A 24,491-nucleotide genomic window follows, 5' to 3' on the forward strand; every position below is an offset into this window, starting at 1 on the left:
AGTACTATGTTAGGTTTGGAAAGCGATTGAACCAAGGTATTGATACAAGTTTTTCCTTTCCATAGTCGGCCAAATGACTCTACTCCACCTAAATTATATTCTTCAATTTCAAACCTTGGCTTTCATTTTCATGATATATACATCATTACATATCATAAAATATAATATAGGAAATTCTATTTTAACTTCTTATTATATTTAGGGGGTGTATATTTGGATAACTTTATAAATTTTTATCATGTTATTTTTATATCATTTGGATATTTTTTTTATCATGCAATAATTAGAACAAAAACTTGAAAAAATTATGAGTTATGAGATCTTTATATTTACAGAATGATTAATTTTTATTTAATCCTTAGTGGTGAAGGCACACACTAATCCAATTATCTTTTCAACTAACACGTGCTTGGGTCACTCACAATTATAATTTTGAAAACACCATAATTCTTGATGCGATAGTTGTTGGAAAATTATGGCTTGGCATTATGGCTAGTTAATTCACACTACCCAAATTATAATCCTCTTTAATTAAGAACAAGTGAACTAAAAAAAAGAAATATTATTTTTATTCATTACAAGGGGAATTGATCGATTAATTTTAATGTTAATATTTAATCATCTTTATTTTTAAAAAATAAAATAAAATATTTTGTTTACCCCCTAACATTTTATAGTGCTATTTATCACTTTAATACATTTATTGTGGTATTTAATTTTGAATATTATATAAATGTTGATCACAAAAATGAATACGTCTTCCACTATTGTGTGGGACCCTCCACCAGCCGAAATAATTCTATTGGAAGAAAATAATAATAATAATAAAAAAAAAAAAATTGATCTAGAAAGGAATCCATAAAATGAGAAATAAAAAGGATGAGGAGGGAGGGAGGAAGGTGGGGGTGGTTATTCCAGGAGGAATGAAGACGGTAGTTTAGTGCCGAAAAAGGGGCCTCCTTTCCTCTTTCTTCTCTTCCTCATCCGCTCTCCTTGCCCAGCATCAATCGTGAGTATTCGCAGCTTTATCATCTTCGAGATCTCCGTTTGGTTCCTCCCTATTTGCTGTGATTTGTTCGCTTTTTAATCGATGATAATGAGCTCCGTCTTGTTCCGAGCATGCTAAAGATGTGATTTTTTTTTGTGGTTCCTTTTTTTTCTGTTTTTGATCTCAGGGGACCAAATCCGGAGGAATATGCCAGTTTGTGAGTAAAGCTTTTGTCTTTCAGCTGGGATCTTTGTGTTTGTGGGTTAAATTTTTGAGGCAGTTTCTTGTTTCCGATGTCTCTGTGTTCCACCCTCTTCTACTTTTCCCCCAATAATAGAGCATTCTTGGAATCTCTATGATAAGATTGATAGGTTACATTTTTCGCCATCTAGATCGACTCTTCGTCGATTTTGGCCCAGAAGCATTTCATAAAAGGGCTAAAGGTTCAATTTTTATTGTATACCGAACGATGCAAACGATGTGTAAACATTGATTCTAGAATCGTTTTGTGTAGAGAACAAAAAAACAAAGGTTTCAGTTTTAGTTGTTGCGGTGTGGTTGGTTTTTCATTTTTGATCCGGTGGATCATTTCTTGTAAAGGGAATAGGGATCTCAAAATGTGCCCCGCTGGGAATTAGGTTTTCTCATTTGGTTTGGAATTGGGAGATATGTTGGAAGACCGCCATTATTTGATCTCCAGGGTGTTTGAGGGCAGTTCTGACCAAGAATCCAATTGGCATTACCTGGCTTATCACTTCCATGAGTCCTTGAACACCAAGAAACGGGTATTAGACGAAGGATTGGCAGAAGTGGAGGAAGAACGAGGTAAAAGGAAGAAATCTCTGCACCAACCTGTTAGCCCCGACCCGGGAGATATGAATCAATCTGCCGACGATTCTGATGATCACACAAGCAATGAGGCACACAGTAATTCAAACATCTTGAACAGGCTCACTGGGGATTTAATAATGACATGCTTTCTGCACCTTTCTCGGTCTGATTATGGTGCAGTTGCATCTGTCAACCATGCCTTCCGCTTGATGATTCGGGATCTCTACAAGCACCGACGCCAGCAGGGGATATCTGAACACTGGGTCTATTTCTCATGCACTGCCCTGCAATGGCAGGCATTTGATCCGTATCGCAAACGCTGGATAAAAGTTCCTCCGATGCCTGCTAGTCTTACTGAAACATTTACCTTTTCAGACAAGGAATCGCTTGCCGTGGACACGGATCTCCTGGTTTTTGGACGGGAGATGACTTCTTCTGTTGTTTTCAGATATAGCATTTTGAGCAACTCTTGGTCCCCAGGAGTTGTTATGAACTCACCAAGATGTCTGTTTGGATCAGCTAGCCTTGGGGGAAAGGCTATTATCGCTGGTGGCATTACCAATAATGGCGAGATTCTGAACTCCGCAGAGCTGTATGATTCAGAAACTCGGAATTGGGAGGCCCTTCCTCCCATGAATAGAGCAAGGAAGATGTGTTCAGGGGTGTTCATGGATGGCAAATTTTATGTTATTGGTGGAATGGCTAATGAAAGGGAGGTGTTGACATGCGGGGAAGAGTACGACATGAAGCGAGGCTCATGGAAACTGATTCCAAACATGTCTGCTGGTCTCAGTGGTGAGAATGGCGCACCACCACTTGTAGCTGTGGTGAACAATGTGCTGTATGCAGCTCGCTACGCTGACAATGTTGTGATGAAGTATAACAAGGAGAATAATAAATGGGAATGGCTGGGAAAGTTGCCCGAGAGATCTGACTCAATGAACGGCTGGGGCATTGCCTTCCGAGCCTGCGGCGAACGATTAATAGTTATTGGGCGCCGAGGACCTCGCGGAGGGATGATTGAATTAAATTCTTGGGTTCCGAACGGAGGGCAACCTGAGTGGAAGACTATTGCCATTATGCAATCTGGTGACTTTGTTTTCAACTGTGCTGTCATGGGCTGCTGATTTTCTTCTTATTTAAGGCATAATTGTATTTTACTTCTTGCAAGAAAGATGTACAATGCTGGCTTGTAAGGAGGGGGCATAAAACACTAATTTTGCCTAATTGGTAGTTTCTACCTTCTCTGATAATTTGGTTGAGCTGATGAATCAATTGACATCTGCCACATCTGTAACATCAATTTGCATAACTTTTTGTATTCATTTCTCCCCATTCATACACTTTAAGTTGGAAGTATTCTGTTAATTTTATGAAACAGGACAGTGAATGAAAATGCTATTTTGGCTATTTGTATCAGTTAGTTTTTTAGATAATTGTTAATCCTAGACATTATTTTTTGTTATTTCAATTCTTCTCCCAGATAGTTACTCTTCAATAGTTCAAAGTGTGTGCCATAGAGCTCAAAACTTTACAATCCTCAATGGTTTTGGTGTCACTGTGATTACTTGAACCTTGTTAAATTAATGTTTTAGTAGATAAGTTGCATTTGCTGATTGCCGATGTTCTAATGCATATGCGTCTACTTCCTTATTGGCCGTTCGATGTTTTTGCATACTTGAAGTTCAAACTGTTGCGTGAAAGGTTATCTACTGATAGGAAAAGGAATTCAATACTATAAAGCAAGATATGCCTATTAATTCACCACCATGATCTGCCTTTTATTGTGTGCTTTGTTTGCTTGCTCTTTTTGATAGTGGATCCATTCTTTTTCTTGCAGACGCTAAACTTCTCATTAAATGATTGAATTCCTTTTATTCACATCATGCTTTGCATATAGGTATTGTTTAAACATTTCAAGTGTTTGGCTTTGGGTTATGATCTCTAGAAAACTATTAAGTGTCTATGATCTGTGTTTCGATCAGTGCCGTTAAACTATTACTTCTAGTTGCATCCTTCTGTTAAGTGTCTTTGTTCCATATAAACAATAAGCTACAGTGAACTGTTACATCTTCTTCCAATCAAAGTGCAGGGTTTTACTAAATGCGAAATACTAGCAAACATTTAATAACACAGCTTGATCCAAAATTACAAGGCATCAATTGTGGATGGAGAAAAGGTTTACTGCGGTTTTTTAATGAAAGGACTGCAGGCACTCACGTGTGTCTTCAGGAGTCGATCGAGATTCGTCTCCTCGGATGAGTTTAGTGGTTAGCGTATGAGATGTTATCATCATGAGGCCTGGGGTTCGAATCTCGACAAAATCGAGGTATGCCTCCCTTATGTGCTAGTCACTATTCCAAAGGCTAGTAGCCTGGAGACGAGCGTATTCATCTTTTACCATCAATAATCGATCGAGATTCATGGTGAAACAAATATTGCATAGCGAAAGAAAGCAGCGAGGTGTGTTGAGTGGGCCATGAATTAGTACAGAGTACAAAAACAGAGGAGGCAGGAAAAAGGAGAAGCGGCAGCAGGGCTCTTCGAAGGAGGTGCAACATGGTGGCAGTCCTCATCAGCACTACGTACGTAACGTGGCGAAAGGCAAACGTTGGAAGATTTCCGTCCAGATGCATGCGACAGGAGAGATCCATGCAGTTCGTCAGGCTGTTCTTGTTCTTCCTACTTCCTATCTCACTGAGTTAATGACGGCCAGTCTCTGGATCTGGATCTGTATTCCTTCACATGATTCAAGAATTATGATGGTCCCCTTTTTATTTGTGATGCAGTGAGTTACTGTTAACAATGTTCCGAAAATATATATGACAATAAGATTTTCTATCGATGAACTAGACAAACTATCGAGCCTAATGGTTACTGTAGAAAATGTTTACAAGTTAATACCTGGCCAGAAGAAATCATTGAGATGACAGATTTATGGTGGAATTATGCCTTCATCATTTGGTTAACTGTTGTTTTAAATGCTTAAAATAATTAAGAAAACAAGTGGAATACACTAAAATTAGAAGGATGGTTACAGACTTTGCCTCGCCAAGTATTGTAAAGACTCGGTCCACTTTAAGAAACTTTTCACGGTGAATCTGATGGTATGCAATATAAAGCTTAAACCAATCACTGCAAATTTTGCCACGCCAAAATATTTCAAAAGCTTAAAACAACTACATTTCTATCATAATATAACACACCATCACACACCATGTAACATAATTGAACCTATAAATTACACTGATGTGATAGATATTATGGTTTTTATCTTCCTTACATTGCACAAGCTTCCTAGACACTACTTCAGTATATATACAGAACTGAAAAGATTAAGACCCAAAGCAAACTTTTAAGTGAAATCCCCCACTGAAGGTACGCGGAGTTATCGGGCGATCACCTGAAATAATAATGATAAGACACAAGATCACAAATGGGGATATTATAGTTTAACAGAAAACTGAGAGAGATAGCTTTCGTGGATTTGTTGGCTTACTAAATTAGAGCACTAATAGTTTAGCTCCAATGTCTTCTATCATCGTCGAAAATCATAAAACTGCTATTCATCCATGCGTTTGATTCTGATTGGACATATATTTCATCATAAGTTGCAGGTCTACTATTTGAGGAATCATTTGTGGACTTTGGCTCCCTTTCAGCATCTACCTTGTTGGCTGATGTCCTTGATTCACGTTCTACCTTCACCTCATCCACAGTTACAAACCTATCGCCATGTGAAGATTTTGGTTTTTTATCAGCATCCCCTTTGGAAAATCTAACACGTCTAAGGTTCTTCCAAGACTTGGATTCCTTTTTATTCTCATCCACTTCAAACGTCACGTGCTTGTCGTTCTTTGTGGGTTTTGATGGATTTTTAGCCTTCAAAAAAGATAGCAAATATAGACTAGCATGAGTGCAGAATCCACAAAAAAAGACTAGATATGAGAGCCAATTTGTTATCTGATAGAAATTAAAGAGAATTTTTTGACTGTGAAATAGCTCTTTACCACATCAAATGAGAAAGAGAAAGAGAAATTACCATGGTGAGAGAATAAACTTGAATTAGTGCAAGCAACTCAATTATTTAATAAAATTTGAAAAGCAAACAGACTGCCACCATTCTAACAATTTAAAATGTTAAAGTGCACAATTGTATAAATTCGAAGTAATCCTAAATGTTTGTGCCATTAATGCATTGACTCCAACTTCTAAAAGGAAAATAATCCCAAATACTATAACAATATGGTTAAAAACCATATATGGCTAAACCACCAACATCAAGAAGCTCAGAAAGATTCACCCAAAGAAGACAATATTCATGATAGAATTGCTAAGGCTCTGAATATGTAATGGGAAATGGTTAGGCTCAATCATCCCTCAAATTATTCAGAAAATCAAGAAGAAATCCATGAACAAATGAATAACTACCTCTAACAGACAATTAAAGAGGAAAAATAATACAACTAGGAGATAAAATTATATAGGATCCTTTATAGACTTGCTCTTTGTATAATAATAACTTAATTCATCCCAACTAAAACTCATGCCAAGCTTCATTTAAAAATTCTAAAATTCCTCCACAAATTCTCTTGACCATTGATAAAAAACAGTCAAACAACCATTCAAAAAATAATAATAAAAATAACTTTTAAACGGTTGGAACCACTGATTCCAACGGTCGGACAATAATATACCAAAACAAAACTTAAACAGGTGGTTCCCGGTTCAAACAACCATTCACAATTAAATTTTACCTTGAACCATAACCAACCTGTCCATGGACGAGCCAGTTACAGTTTCCCATTTAACTAGGTCAACAGGTAACCGACCCGTTGACTCGATTACGGATCCGGCCTGTCTGGTTCGAACCCAGCCTGAGTCCGATTCAGACCCGGCCCGAGTCTGATTCAGCCACAGCCCATGGTCCGGTCGACGGATGAGTACAATAGACCCAATGTGATCTGAATCTTTCTGAGGACCTTACATTGATAGGAGCTTCATACACTAATTGCCCTTTTTAGAACAAAGATGATATAAAAATTGAATATATGAAATGTAATTATAGTGAGAAAACAGAGATATTGCTGGAGAACAAAAACAATGTAAAGACTGAATGTTTTAAACTATGTAGAATAAAGACAATGTAAAAAGGGATATTGATGGGGATATAATTAATAAGGTAAAGAAAAGTTATATAATAACATTTGTCAATATAATAAAAATAATTTAATAAATTTGAATATTATTAGTGATATTGCTTGTATATAACTTGATGGAGAGATTGTCGAACCCAAATAATTGGGATGGACGCACATTTATGATGATGACAACAATGACTATAATAATATGGCCACAACTAAAGATAGACAAAGGAAAAGTGTTTGTTAGTATACCTACAACAGCAATAAACAAAATCATGTGTCCACTATGTGTTGTTATTGTCATTGCATGTGTCCAAGCTTCTATATTCAGTTCTTTCCAGATAATGGATATAAAGACACAAGATTAATAAGATGGCAGAAAAATTGCAACATTTTGTAGAGAGGATCACATGTTAGTGTTATAACTCACCAAAAGGATCTCATTATAATGATATAAGATTCTAGATACCTTGTTCAGAAGTTTTTGAAATGCATCAGGTCCATTTTCTTCAAGAAATTTCTCTGCTGCTAAAAGAACATCATCTGGTTTACTGAAGATACCTTTTTTCCTAGGAACATACCAAATTTTCACTGTTTGTTGATTCATCACCATTGGCCTCACAAAATGCTCATAAACATATGAAGCACCATTGAAGTATGGTAAGACCAGCCAGCAATTAAACATCAACTTTGCATAAGTCCAAATTGGAACCCTGAAACAAAGTAAAACAGCAGTAGACTTAGAACCACAAGTTCAGAATAGTAAGTTCACAATTTTTCTTCATCCTTTCACCTCCTCCAGATCATAGTTTTTGAAATAAAAAGAGAACTCCACAGGAGGCAAACATTTTAACATTAAAAAAAATACATATGATCTACTAAGGCAACTCATTTAAGCATGAAAATTCAGAAGCTTCCAAGTAGGTTCCATCAAAAATGGAGTGTATGATAAAAATAACAGGCCATTTACCAACACGATCTGACTCACAAATTGACAAGCTTGAGTTTGAGTTAACCATGTTAGGCAAATAAATAGGTCACTTTTGGGTTTAATAAACTAACCAACGATAATACTTTAACAATCATTTCACAATTATCATAGAATTTATTAATGACTCATAAATTGAAACCCCAATCAGGTTTGAAGTTAAATGGAACGTGGGTAACTGAGACAATGATCTATTTATGATTCATTGACCTGAATTGTCACCATGAAGCAACATAAATTGTTAGAATAAAGCTAGAAAATCATAATAACAAAACAACCGATGTACTGATTGCCCAAGGCGAGAAGATTCATCTATCGGCTCGTCACCCCTAAATCGACTGACATCCATTCGGCATTTTGTTGAGCGACACCGACTAACGTCTATTCAACATTTGACTCAGCGCCACCGACTAACGTCCATTCTGCATTCGGCTCAACACCACCAGTCCATTCAACTCAATTACACTTATCCAACTCCTTAGAAACTTTTCCAACTCCTTCAATTTGGTCTATCCGACTCCATAGGCTCAGCTCCCCCAACTCCTTCAGTTCGATCTATCCAACACCTAATCGACAGCTCCCCCACAAGCTCCAATCGATAACACCCACTCGAGGGGCCAAGACATAGGAGTGGAAGGCTTGATAAAAAGAAACTGAGGTTTCCACCCCTTCTAGGGCGTGGGCAGCTTTTGCAGGAAACTGCACCCAGACATAGCGATGAAGTAGAATACTCCGTCTTCCAATTTCTTCGAGTAAAAGAAATAATGGAAGGTTTGGGGGGGAGGGCCAAAGGGATTTGGTATAAATGAAAAATTACGACCACCCACAACCACAAAGCAGATGGAAAGAGTTCGAGACTAGCTTGGGAGATGTCAGAAGAGAAGGTTGGGATGGGGAATCAGAGTCCGCTCACTAGGTGGCCTCAGAAACAAGTGATGAAACTAGGCGGTGGGTGATTGGGGCGGTCCTCAACACTCAGAATTATGATACGGTAGTCGACAGGAATCTCATACGATATCCGCATCTTGTCTAAATCACCCCCATTAAAGTCCGATTCAATGGATATATACCAAAGATTGGCGGGTGATTCATCATCAATTTAGAAGATTTGTTAAATAAGAGTTTGCCTAATCCTAGGGTCAGAAGGTCAATAGTTGACCCAAAAAAATGGTGGAGAAAAACTCGAGGGAAACGACAGGAATTTACGAAGATGTTGGACGCGAAGAGCTCATAGGCGAAGAAGATGAAAACAGCGGAAGAAGCAAATGAAAACGAAATTAGCAGCGTCACCCATTTTTCGACCTAACATATCTTCGCTCGCTCTACCACGACCGTCGGATCTGGAGCCCAAAAAGGCGAGATCAATCCCTAGCCGTCGGATCAAGCACACGAATCAGCACAATGCAAATAATCATTAAGATCAGGCTAACGCTTTGATCTCTTCAGCTAGTCATGTCGCATTGATGGACGCAACCTCGGAAAAGTACCATCAAAGGATGCCCGAATCAGAAATCGAGGCTAATCACACATGGTCCGCATTAAATGTGTATGGCGTTAATGTGAAGCAGTGTCTAAATCACACCTAGGATTTGCTAAATATCTTCTTTGACCGCTGATGACAGCTCTAAAGTAACCGTTGTTGAACCGGCCTCCTCATTTTACCCCGACACAACAGTCCAGCGATTCGGACAACCACCTCCTTCGACTAGACTCAGGGAGGCTTGTGATATGGGAAGTAACTAAAGGTTTCCACGTGTACTGAGACAATAATTGGGGGCAATTCGGTCAATTCCGCCCGAGTTGCCCAAGGTGAGAAAATTCATCTATCAGCTCGTCACCCTCGAATCGACTGACATTCATTCGACATTCGGCTCAATGCCACTTGTTGGTGCAGATTGTACTAATGATTAAACTCAGATTTTGATGTATGAAGGTTAAAGTTAAATTATGTTGTGATCTAATCCTTTTACCAAGTGTGCAGAATATGAACTTGATGGATCTAGGGATTAGACAGCAGGCTAAAATCTAGTCGAGTCAAGAGGACCAGACAATTGATAGGAAGTCCAACTGAGTGAGAGAGCACTAGATAATTGGTAGGAAGTCCAATCAGGTCAGGGAGGACCAGATGATTAGCTGAAGTCCAAATGAGGCATCTAGCAGAAAGTCCTAGTGAGTACCTAACATCAAGGAAGTCTGTGATTGATAAGTGGAGGTAAGCAACTGAAGGAAAGATCCAGTGAGAAGGTGTTCTCAGTTGAGGGAACAGTAGGTGTCGGTCCGACCTAGAGTTTCAACGAAACTCAAAGTCAGGACCGAACAATCCGGAGACTGTCAAATATTTAATTACTATTCTTCTTTCCATATTATTGCCTGTTGTGCTAACGTTGTGATGCAGAAAAATCATGTGGCTGAAAAAGGGGGCACCAAGTGCCCAAACACAGTCCAAGTTCCTGGAGGTGGTCCAGGCTCCCGGACAAGAGGGCGAAGCAGGAGGTGACTAGATGAGGTGGCACACACTGATTGGCCAGCCTACGGCACAACCCGGGCGCCCGGACCAATTCAGGCGCTCGGAAAAGGATAAACTTTCAAAGTTTCGCCGAGGAGCCACCACGTTGGCAACCCAAGTGCCCATGGGTGGTTAGGGTGCCCGGAAATAGCCTATAAAAGGGCCTTCGACCAAGGCCTTCGACTAGAGCCTTCAATAGTACATTCACTACAACTTTTGTTCTTGCGCGCTACTCCGAGAAGGCTCCGACGACACTGAAAAACTAGTTCAACAATCGACACTCAATTGTTCTTCTACTTCTTTTTATTATCAATAATATTTACTTTATAGTTCTTGTACTCAAATTTTGTAAATCTTTACGAACTAATAATGATTGCCTAACGAAAGCACTCATCGAGTACGGGCCTTAGAGTAGGAGTCGGCAAAGGCTCCAAACCAAGTAAATTGAACTTGTGTTAGCGCTTGCCTCTTTGTGTTCTTCTTTCCTTCGTTTATTTTCCGCAGCATATTCTCGTGATTTTAGAAAAAAAAAAAACAACGAACGTCATCACCCCCTAGCGTCTTTTCGATCCTACACCACTGACGTCCATTCGGCATTCGGCTCAACGCCGCCGACTAACATCCACATTCGGCTCAACGCCCCCGACGGACGTCCATTCTACATTCAGCTGAGCACCACTCGTCCATTTAGCTCAATTACACTTATCAGACTCCTTGGGCTCAACTCCCGCGATTCCTTTAATTTGATCTGACTCCTTGGGCTTAGCTCCCCCAACTCCTCCAATTCGGCCTATCCGACTCCTCAGGCTCAACTCGCTCGAATCGTTAAGCTCGGCTACTCTCCAATCGATCCCGCCCACCGAACATTTCACTCTCATCCACTTGGCGCCGCCCACTGAGCGCTCCTGCCTATAAGATTCCCCAACTCACTCCTTGCGGTCTTGCCAATCTGACTTAATGGGCAAGGCCCTTTGGGCCCAATAACTTCGTTATCTGCGAACTAGCATGACACATGGGATAGCACCTGGAATCGCCTATAAATACAAAATGTGGGTGATGTAACCATAGGATACGGCGGCAATACGCTGATGGGCGTTTTCTCTACACATCCAATTAATGAAGAGAAAAGTATTGTTTCAGCTGTGTTATAAAAGGAGTCCGCATCTGCAGACTAAGGGGCGCTTAAATCTTCACATATACACATTCATTGATCCACTATTGTTCATCTTACCCACCTCCCCCACCGGAGATCTTGAGCGTTGAAGTGGCAGAGCCGGGGCAATCCCTGGGCCCTGACCTCCATTCTAACCCTCTTTCTCACTCTCTCTCCCTTCATCAGGTCTCATAGACTTCTTTGACGCAGGATGTCCCTTTAGCATACGAAGACTTCGTCAACGTAGAAAATGTTGGTGCAATCGACCTAGGTTTTGATATGTGTGTCAAAGAGTTTAAGTTAGGCTTTCATATGTATTTGATATGTGTTTGAGTCTTGCCGGACTTGGTGAAACACATGAGAACTTGGTGCGGCCAAGTGTATGAAACTCATCCAAGGGCTCGGATCCTTGAGTCGGTGAAGGATGGTGTGGAAAGACATCCGAGGGACCGCCGGACAAGGAGCAATGGAGTGGAGCCGAGGGAAGCGGACTTCAAGGCAACGTGAAGGATGGCACGGAGAGGAGCCGCGGGCTCGGGTGCATCTGAAGGACGAAGGCCGAGGAAGAGGGCTTCAAAGGCGACTCCGGAAAGGATGAGAGGAGTGAATGTACTCGGACCAGACGACTGGTCATGGGAACAGTCGACTGATCCAGCTGCACAGAAGCATTCTGTGCTTGTCGGCTACAGGGACCAGTCGACTGGTCCTGAGACCAGTCGACTGGTACATAGTCGTTGGCAGAATTTGGCTTTCTGCAAAGAGCCGTTGGCTGGGTCCAACGGCACACCAGTCGACTGATGCTTGGACAAGTCGACTGGTGTCGAGGTTTGAGTTGATTTGTGATCAACTCTCTCCTCTTATTTAAGGAATGCTTTGGGGCTTGAAGAGGGTTACTGGTGAAAATTGTAAACCTTCTTAGTCTTGCCCAAATCTTCCAAGTTCAATTCTCTTCCTCCCAATCTAAACTCCATCTTGTAAAGAGGAAGAGATCATTTTGTGAGAGGTTTTCTCCACCGAGAAGGAGAAGCTCTAGCCGGAGATTGTCGGGGACTGATCCACCGAAGGATCAAGGGATCGTCCACCTCAAGGACACGCCGTGGAGTAGGAGCAAGCAATCTCCAAACCACGTTACATCGAGCGTGTTAGCGTTTGTATTCTTGTTTGTGTTTCATTGTTTTAATTTCTATATTTCCGCTACGCACTAACCTTTTGTAGAGAAGAAATTGATTTGGGGATGGCCTAGCTATCCAACCCTCCTTCAAGCCGGCCACCGATCCTCCAACAAGTGGTATCAGAGCAAGGTTGCCCTTCAACGGACTAATCGCCGAGAAGAGCACATCATCAAATGGTCGGCTCAAACATTCATCCACCTAAATTCGAAGGGGACTTCTCTTGATGGAAGAAGAGAATGGAGGTATTCTTCGAAACCGATTTTGATATAATGCTAATCATGGAAAATGGTTTCGAAGTGCCTAGGGATCAAGACAATAAGATACTTGAGAAAACAAGGTGGAGCAAGAAACAAAGGGAAGAACATTTAGCGAATTCTAAGGTCATACATCATCTACACAATGTTCTTCCCCAACAAGAAATAACAAGGGTTGGAACCTACTCAAGCGCCAAGGAGTTATGGGAAAAGCTAGTGGAGCTTCATAAAGGGACATCGGAAGCGAAATTGGCAAGAAGAGACATCCTACGAACTCAACTCAACAATATCAAGCTTGAGAAAGGAGAAAATGTATCAATTTTACATTCTAGAATTAAGGAAATTATTAATGGACTAACAAGTGTAGGTGAGACACTTTCAAATCGAGACATGATGATGAAAGCCCTAAATGCTTTCCCAAGAACAACAACTTGGAGCTCCATTGTAGATTCATACTACATATCAAAGGACCTAGAGAAATCCTCTCTAGATGAACTCTTCTCAAGAATGGAGCTCCACGAAACAAGGGTTGAAGGATTAGAAGGAGAAGCAAATAGATCAAGAGGAGTAGCCCTTGTGGCAAACAAGGGAAAGGGTAAGAAGAAGTCTTCATCCCCACCATCCTCCGACTCCGAAGAATCAAGCGCCTCAATGGATAGCGACCAAGAGGCGTATATGGTAAGAAAAATGAGAGGAGCTTTTAAAAAATTTTCTACTAACAAATCTCATGCTAGAAAAAGCTCAAGAAGCAAAAGTAGAACAAGGAGGGTAATTTGCTACAATTGCCAAGGAGAGGGACACATAAGAGATGAATGTCCTCTCTTGAAGAAGAAGGAAGGGAAGAAGAAGGAGGAGAAGAAGACAAAAGGAAAGGGGAAGAAGGCTCAAACCTAAAAGCAACATGGGATGATCCTTCATCATCATCGGAGGAAGAAGAGCATCATGTGGTAAATTTTGCTCTAATAGGAATTGATGATGTAGCCTCCACCTCATCCGAACAAGAGGAAGGAAGGAGCTCAAGTGAAGGTGAAGAGGGGAGCTCAAGTGAAGGGGGAGGTCAAACTTCGGATTCGGACTTCTCGGTAAGTGAGGTACATAATCTTCCTCCTCATATTTTAATTAAAATTATTTTAAGCACAAATGATGACTTGTTCAAGGCAAAAAGGAAAAACAAGTCTTTGAAACATGATATTAGCATGCTTGAAGAAAAATTAGAATCTATGTGCTCTAAGGACAACAATATGCATGTTTCTTCTAATTCCTCAAATGATTCATGTTTAGAAGAAGAAAATGGGGAATTAAGGGAAAAGATAGAATACCTTACCAATGCCCTTAGGAAATTTGAAATTGGCTCTAAAACCCTAAATATGATCATTGGGAGCCAAAGGGCAAGTTTTAAGAAAAATGGGATAGGATACAATGAACCAAATAATGACAAGACCTACCATTGTTTACTTGCTAGGGGGCAATCAAAAACCAAAATCATAGATAGAAAATGGATCCCCAAGGAATATTTGGTTAACCCAATTAGAAAGAATTTCTATTGGGTGCCAAAATCAATCCTCAAGGGTTAGAAGATTTTGGGTTTAGTCAACCAATGAAATCATAACTCAAATTGTTGAAAAATGGTTGACTTGGAACCTTGAGGGGGAGGACTTAGCCTTGATAGAAATTCATGATTAAGAGGGTTAAGTAGAAGTTACCTTTATCTCACAATGACTTGTTTTATTTTCTAACCATGAATGTGAGATATTAGGATGATATAAATAATTCACTTATGCTTATGGCAATTTGATGAATTATGAATTGTATCATATGATTAGTAATCATAGACCAACTATGGGGAAAGCAAATGTTTAATTAATGGACATCTTGCCCATAGATCATAGTTGGATATTTTAAATGTTTTGAAAATATTTCTATGTTTTATTTATTATGGCATAGCTATATTGAAACATATGATTGCAAAACTATGTTTCAATTTGATACAAACTTGCATATTTTTGAGAATTTTTGAGATTTGGTCAACATTTCAAAAATACTTTGACTTTTCATGAAAATATATTTTTCCTTGGTAAAGAACATTATAAGAAATGCGTGTTCAAAATTTCATGATTTTTCGAAATTTCTGGAATTTTTTATGCATTTCTGAAGTTAGCCTCAGAAGGCTGAAATTCGAATTCAGCATGTATCAGTCGACTGTGACAGGTACCAGTCGACTGGTACCAGCCTTTCAGCACTCTGAGGGTTTCTGAAATCAAGTTTTTGGTCCAAAATTGGTTAGAATTGATATCATAGTATGTGTACGTGTCTGGTACAATATTTTTGATGGTGTCAAAGGGGGAGAAAAAGGGAAGGTTAAGTTAGTAACCTACTTGGTTTACTTGTGTGCAAATCTTTGAAAATTAAGGTTGAGAGCATGTGTTAAGGGGGAGCTTGGGTTTATGCTTCATGTTTACATATTGCTTCAAATTTTCAAAGTTGTTATTTATGCCTAACTTAAACATATTGCCACACATCAAAAAGGGGGAGATTGTTGGTGCAATCGACCTAGATTTTGATGTGTGTGTCAAAGAGTTTAAGTTAGACTTTCATATGTATTTGATATGTGTTTGAGTCTTGCAGGACTTGGTGAAACACATGAGAACTTGGTGTGGCCAAGTGTATGAAACTCATCCAAGGGCTCGGATCCTTGAGTCGGTGAAGGATGGTGTGGAAAGACATCCGAGGGACCGCCGGACAAGGAGCAATGGAGTGGAGCCGAGGGAAGCGGACTTCAAGGCAACGTGAAGGATGGCACGGAGAGGAGCCGCGGGCTCGGGTGCATCTGAAGGACGAAGGCCGAGGAAGAGGGCTTCAAAGGCGACTCCAGAAAGGATGAGAGGAGTGAATGTACTGGGACCTGATCCAGCTGCACAGAAGCATTCTGTGCTTGTCGGCTACGGGGACCAGTCGACTGGTCCTGAGACCAGTCGACTGGTACATAGTCGTTGGCAGAATTTGGCTTTCTGCAAAGAGCCGTTGGCTGGGTCCAACGGCACACCAGTCGACTGGTGCTTGGACCAGTCGACTGGTGTCGGGGTTTGAGTTGATTTGTGATCAACTCTCTCCTCTATTTAAGGAATGCTTTGGGGCTTGAAGAGGGTTACTGGTGAAAATTGTAAACCTTCTTAGTCTTGCCCAAAGCTTCCAAGTTCAATTCTCTTCCTCCCAATCTAAACTCCATCTTGTAAAGAGGAAGAGATCATTTTGTGAGAGGTTTTCTCCACCGAGAAGGAGAAGCTCTAGCCGGAGATTGCCGGAGACTAATCCACCGAAAGATCAAGGGATCGTCCACCTCAAGGACACGCTGTGGAGTAGGAGCAAACAATCTCCGAACCACGTTACATCGAGCGTGTTAGCGTTTGTATTCTTGTTTGTGTTTCATTGTTTTAATTTCTATATTTCCGCTACGCACTAACCTTTTGTAGAGAAGAAATTGATTTGGGGGTGGCCTAGCTATCCAACCCCCCTTCAAGCCGGCCACCGATCCTCCAACAGAAAACACCGGTGGCTCACTCGTCAACGATCTTAGGCAAGAACAACAACCATGATCCAAACTATCTAGGCTCGCTACATACATATGTTGTCGAGATTACGAAGGGATCTTAGTATCTTATCATCTTAATACACTATTATCAAATTGGCCTCTCATTGCCCAATGAGGCAATCAGGCTAGAATAAAAATAGGATTCTACAATTTAGATGGCATACATCCATAGCTACAAATGCATACACAGTAAGAGAGTTATTCAGTTCTTAGTAGTAAATATCTAGATATAATATATCCACCAAAATTATAGTTAAAAAGTAGAGCAACCCTAATCTATTTGAACAATCATCAAAAGATTTTTAATCTGTTTTCTAGCAAATAATGAGAGTTTAAATCTGTTTTCTACCACATAATGAACAACAAAATAAAAAATAAAATAAAACTAAAAAAAGTTGTGTTTATGACCAAACAACTTGGAAATCAATGAGTATCCCCTTTATCTGAGATTTAATTGATAAAAAACACCATTATGCAATCATTATATATTCACCTCATGCTATACACATTTTTTAGGTAAGGTAGGACTCATAGGGTCAAATATTATTGTTGCAACACCAGAATATAATTATCTAAGTGAAACAAAGTCAGTAGTAGAGAGTTCAGAGATACACACTCTTGAGGGATTTAGAAAAATATTCCATGTCAAACTAAATCCAATAATATTTTCTTGTTTTAAGTCATCATTTAATCATTAGGCATGTAAATGAACCAAACGGTTCGCGAGCTATTCGGAGCCCGATTTGGTAAAAAACTCGTTCGAGTTCGTTCGTTTATCTTATCGAGCCGAGCTCGAGCTCGATTTCAAGCTCGACAGTTTTATCAAGCCGAGCTCGAGCTTAAGGATATTCGGCTCGTGAGCTCGCGAACATGTTCGTTTATAGGCTCGCGAGCCAAAAAAACGAGCCTTAAAATGAGCCAAAAAAACAAGCTCTAAAATGAGCTCTAAAACGAGCCTTAAAATGAGCCAAAAAAATGAGCTCTAAAACGAGCCAAAAACGAACTCTAAAACGAGCTCTAAAACGAGCCCGAGCTCGCTTAACGAGTTAGGCTTGTTAACTTTGATAATCGAGCTAATAACGAGCCGAGCTCGAACAGTTCGCGAGCTTGATAATTCCAAAACGAGCCGAGCTCGAGCCTTGTGATAAAAGTTCGATTCGAGCTCGAGCCGAGCTTGAGCCTGAATATAACTTAAACGAGCCGAGCTCGAGCCTAATATTGTTTGGCTCGGTTCGGCTTGTTTACATCCCTTTTAATCATTACTTTTCACTTACATGATCCTTTCTAGACACAGGAACATTACTTTTTATTTACATTAAATTAAAAAAAAAAAATTAAATCACTTTTTCAACATGTGGCCTATTGATGCAAATATTAAGTTGGCTTGAACCAAATAATTGACTTAGTGTAAGTTAGCTAATCAAAGACAAGCAATTTGTAGCTGCATGTGTTTTGGAAGTATGAATAGCTTGTAGTATGTCTTTGTCTACCTGTTCGGTTTGGTTGCAAAATATACTGTATGTGAAATAAAAAAATCTAAAGCTGCAATAATGCAGTCCAATTTTGTAAAACAATCAAAACAAGATGAAGTTTCAGGAAACTATTACAAATAACTTTTAAGAACTTAAGAAGCCAAGTTAACCAATTTTGCTCTAAAAGAAAAAGGTCGAGTAACCAAGCATAAGTAATTAAAGATATGGGATGTACCATTAGGACCAAGTGTACTAGGGTGGATTCAGAATTTAAAATCAGTCTGACTAGCAGTGTTGTGTGCTTTGAAGAGGTCATTAAGTATATTGATGATACCAAGAGTCGAGACTAGTCTCCAGACTATACTATCCTTAGAATGTGGTTTGAGTACCATTTAGTTATTCACTTATTTTGATTAGTAATTTAAACTCAGCCTGATGGATCAGTATCATGTACAAAAAGAAATTGCTAACCAGAGATGAACCTGAGACTAGTCTCCAGAATATATACTATCTTTGGAATGTGGTTTAGGATACATTATGTACCAGTGAAGATTCCTAACAAACCACTCTTACTATCGTTATGCATATGCAGATTAGAGACAAGTAGTTATAGATGATTGATCAAACAGATACTTTATCTTAACTAGACAATAGACTACGACTTTACTCCAGTATCAGCATTTGTGAAAAGAATTTTTTAACAGAGTACATTAGAATTAAGAATTCATTCATACATGTAAATATAATATGATAAAAGTAAATACCACTCAATAATACTTCCAAAAGTCAGCTCAAATAGTGTAAGTAAAGAATGCAACACCCAGTAAGTAAGCCACTGCTGATCATCTACAGGTGATTTACTTTCTATTGCTTTGACTGAAGCATACCTGCCAAAAACAAAATATTAATCCATATTTCATTAAACATCCCTAAATGAGAAAAACTTAGTGGTTCCAGAAAGTACTCACAGAGGATACACAAATGTAACCAAGGGCCTGTGCAGAATGCAAAATGAATGTGAGTACAAAAGAGGTAAAATAAAGAACAATTATATTCTATGATACACATAGAATTAATAGTAAAGAAATGTTTTTCCTGTCAAAAAACAGTATATATGGCTATAATAAGTACCCCCAAGTCTAGAGTGCGAGTTCAAATAAACAAAGATATAAAATATGATATCTAGATTATATCATATTCTTAGATTTGGTTTCATTTCAGGTTCACACTGATCAATGTTAAAAAAAAGGAAAACAGCTCAATAATAAGCATGATGTTGAAAGTTAATTATGGTCACAAACTCTAACTTCACAATAGTGACACAATGCAGGTGCTCCCATGATGTAATAAGTCGGTGGAGAATCTCATACACCAATGATCTCAGTCCAAAGGATTCAACATTACAAGTTCCTCCAGAGTGCAGAAGCTATTAAAGTACCAAATTCAGTTGAATGATAACCAATAGCTCTGCAAAAACGCGCTGCAGAAGAAACAGACGAGAAACATCGTTCATCAACAATACTTCTAGGCATTTTGCCAAGCCACGGAATATTCGTCCTTCTTTCACAGACTTTCTAGATTGTATTACCCTGGATCATCTCTAAGGCAAGTCATCAACTTTTCGCATAAATGTCGAAGAAGCTCACGAAAAAGAGACCAACCAAACCAAAAGAAGAAAACCGACATAGCTCCTCGGTAGAAACTAACAGAAGGAGAGGTGAAGCGGGCATTAGGAAGAAAAACTATGTAGGAAATGGAGTGGCGGAGAAGACGCATACCCAGCGAGAACGTCGAAGTTTCGAGCCAAAACCCTAAGAAGCGACCCCGAACCCATCGATCACTCCTTGTCCGGTACACTAATACCTCACAGTCACAGACTCTGGCTTCCGTTCGCTGATGGACTCCGGATGCCGGAAGAGAATGGAAAAGATCAGCCACCAAAATCGGAGAAGAAAGATGCCGACAAAGTCCGATCCCTCTCCGTCTTTCTCTTCTTTTTGCCTTTTCCAAGAAAATGTATGCGAATGCAATTTAAGAAAGGAAGTGCAGAGACAGTGAGAGAGTACCGAGGTTTATAGCAACTTTTTTTCCCGGAGAATTGACGGGCTGTCAGATTTTTGTTGGTAGCTGCGGTGGCGCCCACCTCCGTAGGACTTAGCTGGCGTCGCGCCAGCTCACTAGAAGGGCAACCTATGTTTTACAGCTTTCCTTAAGAAAATTTTCAATTTTATTTTATAATCTATTTATTTATAATGTATTTTTAAAATAAAAGCTCAAATATTTGAAAATCTGCGAGAAAAATAAAAAACAATTAAACAAAACATCATGCCGACTGATTAATCTACCCGAATTAATACAATTGAAAGAGTTAGATACCTGAATTTGAATTAAAAGGCAACACAAGCATGTGCCCACTGTGAATTAAGAAAATACACATTTTAGGCAATAAACTTGCAATAGGATTGAAATGAGTAACAGGCATGTAGTCGTTGGATGACCAGATCCACAAAGCTCTACGCAAGAAAATCAGCAGGCCATGCTTGTGTAGCAACTACAATTTAGCAGATAATTTAAAGCCTAACACTAGTCAGGGGCTGCTCAAACAGGTTGCTCACGAGCTGATGTTCGGGACATTTTGCAACCAGACGTACTCAGGTCGAGAGATGATCAGCATAGCTTGAGGTTTTCCATTTAAGTGCCGTCTGCTTCACCATCTTCGTCGCCTCCTGATTCATCCTCATTGTCGAAGTCAGATCCTTTCTGGCAAATAGATTAAACAATCAAAACCTTATTTCATCAGCAAACGGTAAACTCAGCTAAAACGACCATATCTACAAAGGATATGAGAGAATCAAGCATGTTAATCATTCATGGTTCATAGAAGTACCTCATCATCATCATCATCTCCCTCAAAATCTTCATCGTCAACCTCCTGTATAAGCAATGGCCAAAAAACAGATCAATCTTTTTGGAGTCATTACAAAAAGGAAGTCATAGATTACAGCCTCAATATAGTTCGTTCAGCAACAGTTAACACCTTTGCATCACATAGTCAAGCAGTATGCTTGTGCTCTAGTAGTTCAACAAGTATCAATCCAGCAGCATTTAGACATTAGTTAAGAGCAAGTGATAAGGTGTGCAAAAAGAGAATTAACTCACATTGTTGAAATACCTCAATGGATTGGGCCATAAATCTTCCTTCAATATCTCAGCCACCTGAATTGAAAAAAAATAAAATAAAAAATATTTCCAGAGTGAGATGTAACAATGTATAAAGCAGAGAGGAGAAAAAAAAAAACTTGTATAATTATATATACAACGCTAAGCCGAATGATCTATTTGAAGGTGAAAATGCATCAGCAATGTGTCAAAGTACAACTTCAGAATATATACCTCATCAGAAAATCCTTCCGCAAGATTTTTCTGTTGAGTCTCACTGAACCAGGAAAAGAAACTGCATCATAAAATGAGGGGTTATAAACAAGGAAAAACACATAAATCAGATGCACATGCCAAGCTAGAAATTAATAAGGTCACAAGCTAACCAAAAAATAAAAAATTGAATGAACTCAAATGTCACATAAAAGTCTGGTTTGTAACTACTTTTATGAAATTAAATAAAAAGTTACTTGTTGGGCTGCACATACCACAATCTCCGTAAATTCAGTATCTTATAGACAAACTATTATTTGTTAATTGAGGAGACAAACAATATAAATTTTAGCATCTCAAATATGCACATGCTTGAAAAGAACAGTTGCGTGTTTTATAACTAGCATAATATAGAATAAATAAGCAATTGAAGTAGTTCACTATCCATGGTGAGGAAGTTTTCTGAGCACATTGTCTATACAGTGAATCAAGCAGGCAACTTAATAATTGCCAAACAAGGGACAGGCTACTAGTAACACAGACATCATAACAAAGTATTAGATCCTCAATTTTTTACATGCTATAATTTTGGAATGGACTAAGAATTAAGATAGTAAGACACATACAAACCTTTCTTCAGAAAAGGGTCTCTTACCCCTTTCCTTTTCATGAACACCACCATTTGCAACATTCTGCAATCAAACACACAAGAATTAGATGCACATGACAAAGAATTGAACATGAAAGGGTTGGCAAAAAAAGACAATAATAATCCCTACCATTCCCTCCTTCCACTCTATCGTTGTGCCCGTTATGTTTGTAATTCCTTCATCGAAGAATGAGTATGTCTTTGTCAAACTTGAATCTTCAAAGTATGGATTTGGGGAGAAATTCTAGGCATACACAAAAATACAAAATGCTAAGAATAACAATGAATAAAAAAGAGCATATAAGCAGCAGAATTAGTTGTACAAGACATGGAGCACTACAATGAAAGAAACAACTCACAAAGGTAATAGAGTAGCCTGATTTCACATCTTTAAAATCTTCCACATTCAAGGAAATCAAATACTTCAATATCTGGAAAATGCTATCAAACTCATCAACAATATTTATGGATCACTAAAGAGTAAATGATGTGCTGAGAAAGACAAAGGCACAAGGATTTCACTCAGACTCTTTGATAGTGCAGATTAGTTCTTAGATCATGGATTGTGAGCAAAATGGAAGTTTTAATGAGTTTAAAATGCCCATGCTCATTAGATCACGATGAAAAGATCATACCTTTTGGTCCTCCTCAGTTATAAGATCAGCTATAACTGGATGACTTAGAAACTGCATGCAAAAATAACTTGAACAAGTTAATTTGGGTATCTCTTTGAGATACATAACAAGGCAAGAGAAGGAACATAACATACAGCAGTTAACCAGAAATCTGGAATAGATAGAATAATTTCATTCCTCCTGCTATAGATAGGCCTGCGTATCTCATTATATTTCTGTTCCACCTCCAAAACCTTGTCACTTGCCTCCTCATTCACCTATACAAGAAATCTATGATAAAGGAAAAGACTGGCATCTGTAAGGGTAGAATGATAAACTCAATGAGATTCTCTGGGTAGGACCTTTTGTGTTGCACATTGAATCAGTTTGTCAGTTTGTCAGTTTGTTGCTTGGTAGCAGAAAAGCAAAAGACACTGTGAACATTGCTATGACGAATACAGGACCAAAAATACTGAGCGATAGCAAGGTATGACAAATAACTATCTAGAATGATCTACCAAAAGTTCAAACGTTTTCTTATTATAGTATATACTTCAATAGTTGGATTTACAACGTGGGTGTATGTGTACATGCATGTGCGAGCATTCAAATGTATGCTAATGCAACTGGAATTTACAAACTTTCTCCATAGCAACCCAACCAGACTACAAGAAAAACTACGGAGCTAGCCTATGTTGAAACTTGATTACCATGATTTTCATCCAGCAAATAGATTTTTGCATGGGCTCAACAAAATGGTTTGGATAGATAAAGTTCTTCAAAAAGAAGAAATCAAGCGCATTCAAAACATCTGTTGTAAAGCATGTTTCAAGTAGAGAAAACGGGACATCAAAAAGTTACACTTTTTAGTTTAAAAAAACAGCAACTATGAAATCAAACTTCACCGCTCCGTATGTTACTGGGATCCTTCGAGGATACCTCAAAATTAAGCAAGAAAAAAAAAATCTTTTATCTGCGCATTGATTCCGCGCCTAAAGCTAAGCAACCGAGCACAAAATACAAAGTCAATCATCATGCCAAAGTAATCTAAAACAGTCCATTACCTTCTCGATCTCGTCTTGGATATCCTGTAGCTTCTCGATGGAGACGACGAGCTCGCCGTCAATGTGGTCGGTGCCCTCCTCCTCAAACTTCGATTTCTTCCCTTTATCCGCCACCGTCATCCTGGTTGCTAAACCTTTCTGCATCCAAAACCCTAACTCTGCTACTCCCTAAAGCGACGGAGAAGCGGCGCGTTCGGAAGAGAGGGAGGTTTTAGCCACCGGCGGTGAGAGGTATACCTAAACAGAGCCAGTCATGCGTAACCTTTATGAGATATCCTCACCTCCATAATTAATATGTCACATTGAAATGAAAAAAAATTATTATTCCTTTTACAGTTAAAAAAATCTTCATACAACTTTTTTACATATCTATCTTACCAATCACATATCTTTATTTATTATTTTTTAATATCTCTATATAATTTTTACTTAATATTTTAATTAATTCTCATTTTTAATTTAATTTATTTATAATTTTTAATTAATAAATTAATGAACTTATGATTTTAAATTTAATTTATTTTTTTAATATTTAATTAATTTATGAATCTTAATTTAATTATAGTGATTTATATTTTTTCTAATTTATCAAATATATTTATTTTTCAAAGAAATTGTATAATTTAACTATTAAATAAAATATTTAATAATTTTTTAAAAGTCAAACATGTAATATTATTTTTTTTAATAATTAA

At 38.7% G+C, this 24,491-nt stretch overlaps 3 protein-coding genes across 4 annotated transcripts; 1 reads left to right on the forward strand and 2 right to left on the reverse strand.

The window, feature by feature from the left end:
• The first annotated feature begins 871 nt into the window (after positions 1–871).
• LOC122023682 (F-box/kelch-repeat protein SKIP11-like) lies at positions 872–3,238 on the forward strand. Its single transcript, XM_042581940.1, has 2 exons — positions 872–1,009; positions 1,176–3,238. The coding sequence occupies exon 2, from the start codon at positions 1,657–1,659 to the stop codon at positions 2,944–2,946; it is 1,290 nt and encodes a 429-aa protein (XP_042437874.1). The 5' UTR covers positions 872–1,009; positions 1,176–1,656; the 3' UTR covers positions 2,947–3,238.
• A 1,739-nt stretch (positions 3,239–4,977) lies between these two features.
• Positions 4,978–20,146, reverse strand: LOC122024354 (HVA22-like protein a). Its single transcript, XM_042582966.1, has 6 exons — positions 19,876–20,146; positions 19,066–19,092; positions 18,862–18,984; positions 7,433–7,676; positions 5,319–5,701; positions 4,978–5,222 (listed from the first exon to the last, which is right to left on the reverse strand). The coding sequence occupies exons 1-5, from the start codon at positions 19,929–19,931 to the stop codon at positions 5,339–5,341; spliced, it is 813 nt and encodes a 270-aa protein (XP_042438900.1). The 5' UTR covers positions 19,932–20,146; the 3' UTR covers positions 4,978–5,222; positions 5,319–5,338.
• Positions 20,147–20,408: 262 nt separating this feature from the next.
• Positions 20,409–24,080, reverse strand: LOC122025375 (NAP1-related protein 2-like). Of its 2 annotated transcripts, none has more exons than XM_042584180.1 (10): positions 23,797–24,080; positions 22,888–23,010; positions 22,754–22,804; positions 22,478–22,549; positions 22,249–22,362; positions 22,100–22,161; positions 21,491–21,551; positions 21,270–21,313; positions 20,985–21,029; positions 20,409–20,857 (listed from the first exon to the last, which is right to left on the reverse strand). In XM_042584180.1, exons 1-10 carry the CDS (start codon positions 23,938–23,940, stop codon positions 20,749–20,751), a joined length of 825 nt encoding a protein of 274 aa, XP_042440114.1. In that variant the 5' UTR covers positions 23,941–24,080; the 3' UTR covers positions 20,409–20,748. The 2 variants fall into 2 exon arrangements, with proteins under 2 accessions (XP_042440114.1, XP_042440115.1); XM_042584181.1 differs by having other exon boundaries at positions 21,257–21,313; positions 23,797–24,079.
• Positions 24,081–24,491: the final 411 nt, after the last annotated feature.

Source organism: Zingiber officinale, chromosome 9B (assembly GCF_018446385.1).
Source record: "Zingiber officinale cultivar Zhangliang chromosome 9B, Zo_v1.1, whole genome shotgun sequence".
In the NCBI taxonomy this organism is placed as follows: domain Eukaryota; kingdom Viridiplantae; phylum Streptophyta; class Magnoliopsida; order Zingiberales; family Zingiberaceae; genus Zingiber; species Zingiber officinale.